Source organism: Triticum aestivum, chromosome 3B (genome assembly GCF_018294505.1).
Source record: "Triticum aestivum cultivar Chinese Spring chromosome 3B, IWGSC CS RefSeq v2.1, whole genome shotgun sequence".
NCBI classification, from domain to species: Eukaryota; Viridiplantae; Streptophyta; class Magnoliopsida; order Poales; family Poaceae; genus Triticum; species Triticum aestivum.
The window spans coordinates 387,771,548-387,773,935 of NC_057801.1; the positions used below are offsets into that span (position 1 = coordinate 387,771,548).

The window sequence follows — 2,388 nt, forward strand, 5'->3', positions numbered from 1 at the left end:
TACTCATGTAGAAACTCAATATGGTCACAAGAGAATTGAGATATTGGTCATCACTTCTTGAAGCTGATGGGAAGAGTTCAATATGGCTTTCAAGACATCAAGATAGATCATGGAGTAACGATGAAGGTTTACCAAGATAAATATCAAAGATTGATTTACCACATGGGATACTTGTGGTATGGTAAGAAATTATGAATTGCGCTTTGTGGACTAACTCATCTTAATTGAGCTTTTGTCCAAGCAAAAATCTGAGTGTCAACAAAATGCAATTTGGAGCTCAGGCTCTTTGAGCTCCTTTTCAGAAGAAGAGATCAAAAATAAAATTTTGAAGATCCAATTTTACTTTTTTGGAACCACATCCATGTGTAGTATTAGCAGAATATCGATCTACAAAAAAGAGACAAATTCATTTGTTATTTAAAAACCCATGATTTTGTCTTTTATTTGTATAGCTTGCATGTTAAAGTATCTCATATCAATACATTCATATGTACATGTGGGATTGTTTTCAGAAATTATTACACTTTGGATGTGATTTTTTTAAAATGAAAATTTCAGTCCTCACAGCCCGAGGTCCAAAACACCTCTCTATAATAGTTCCACATATTTTACAGCATACTTTTACAACTATTTAGTTAATAAAATAACGCAAACCTAAAGCCTTGCAATGCTTTATTGCTTATTACATCCTGGGACTAAGAAGTAGAATGACCATGATCTAGAATTGCGTTGTTCGGAGGGGAGCTTCTGTAAAGCAGAACTGTTGTACAAAATCCTACAGCAGAAATCCATCAGAATTCATTGATCTTCTAGCGTGGTATCCCTGGCCTGCCAAATCAATCATCGCAGTGAAATTAAAGGCGCTGTCAAACCAGAAGTGATACTGCATAGAACGACATATAAAATGACATTCTTCGGTACCTTGTTGGATGTAATGAAACCCACTACAGCATCAGAAAGTTCTTTACGATGTCTAGTGTAGCAGTGATCTGCTCCCTCGACGACACACAGTTTGTGGGTCGGTATATGCTTTGCAAACTCATATGCATCTTCCACAGGAATGATCTCATCAGCAGAACCATGAACTGTGAAGAAGCTGAATAAAGACAGTAAATTAATTGCCTGATATTTGTAACACGCAGGATTTATTCTAGCACAATATGAAACCTATGCCCAACAGCAAACACATGAGATATTTAATGTTTTCAATCCTGGGAATGCATGGGAATGACTATTTAAATGAAGGTAAATGTGTCATGTAGGTGCCATGGTGCCCCTTGTTTCAGTTGGTAGTTGGAATACGAAGGTAGTTCATTCCTCAAGTAGTTTCCTGACCTGCATTCCTTGCTAATGGAGAGGCTTGTTGCACGCATGTCAGTGTTCAGTCGTTCCATCAAGCTCTCTTTTGTTACCCTGTATAAAACATTTCCTACATTGCAACCATTGGATAGTCAGTATATGACAACGAAAGAGAAGCTATATACACAGTATACAAAATTGCTACCTGACTTGTTTGTGACATCAATGTAACCTTCCTTATTTATTCTGTCAAGAAATTCTTTCCCTAGGCGTTCCTCAATGCCTTTCTCCAAATAAAATCGGCCGGATAGGTTAACAACCATACGGACATCGTCATATAGGGAAGCATAAAGAACAACCACATCTCCTCCTGAATAATAATGTAAATTAAGTGACTACATTTTCTAATTTGCGTTAAAAGCACAACAACATATGGTAACTGTTATGACCGGTTTGGTCTATACAAGGAAGAGGCCCACCGGGCATTAGTATTAGGGGCTTGACCCACAAGTTATCTTAGGCAAGTTATTTTAGACGAGTTATCTTAGGCTAAAGTTATAAATACTAGTTGTAAGACATCGTTTGAGATCAAGCAATAAAGATACTTCTATCATATTGCCCGGCTCCAGAGGAGCCGGAAACCCTAGCCGCACCTTGCCCTAGCCGCCGCCGCCCTTCTTCTCCCTCGCGACGGCGCCAACACGCCGGAGCCGCCGCCCTCGCCCCAACCCTCGCTGTTCTGCCCGTATAACCTACGGAGTAGAGCCGGTAGGAACCCTAGTCCTACCAATTTGGTATCAGGTACCCGGGTTTCGACCATGTCTTCGTCACCTCCAATTCCGCCGCCGCCGCCACCACTGCCGCTGCCCATCAACTCCACCACCGCCGCTGTCGCCAACTCCTCCACCGCCGCCGCTTCCGCGCCGGGCGTCACGGCCTCGCTCTCGGCGGGCGCTACGGCGTCGCTCTCGGCGCCGACCCTCCCGGCGCCCGGCACCGCGCCAGGCCACGGGTGGCCACCGACCCCCGTCCAACATACGCCGCCGCCGTCACCTCCCCCGCAGCCGCAGCAGTTCACACAGGAGGCAA

The 2,388-nt window shown here is 43.6% G+C and overlaps 1 protein-coding gene across 2 annotated transcripts in view; it reads right to left on the reverse strand.

The window, feature by feature from the left end:
• Nucleotides 1-487: 487 nt before the first annotated feature.
• Nucleotides 488-2,388, reverse strand: part of LOC123069987 (uncharacterized) — a 13,606-nt gene continuing 11,705 nt past the window's right edge. Inside the window, exons 5-8 of one of the 2 annotated variants that reach the window (XM_044492986.1) lie at nucleotides 1,505-1,669; nucleotides 1,336-1,429; nucleotides 922-1,096; nucleotides 488-828 (exon numbers count right to left, since the gene is read on the reverse strand). In XM_044492986.1, coding sequence (XP_044348921.1) covers nucleotides 799-828; nucleotides 922-1,096; nucleotides 1,336-1,429; nucleotides 1,505-1,669 — 464 coding nt within the window. In that variant the 3' untranslated portion in view covers nucleotides 488-798. The remainder of the gene's footprint in view (nucleotides 829-921; nucleotides 1,097-1,335; nucleotides 1,430-1,504; nucleotides 1,670-2,388) is intronic. The other variant, XM_044492987.1, reaches the window with a different exon arrangement.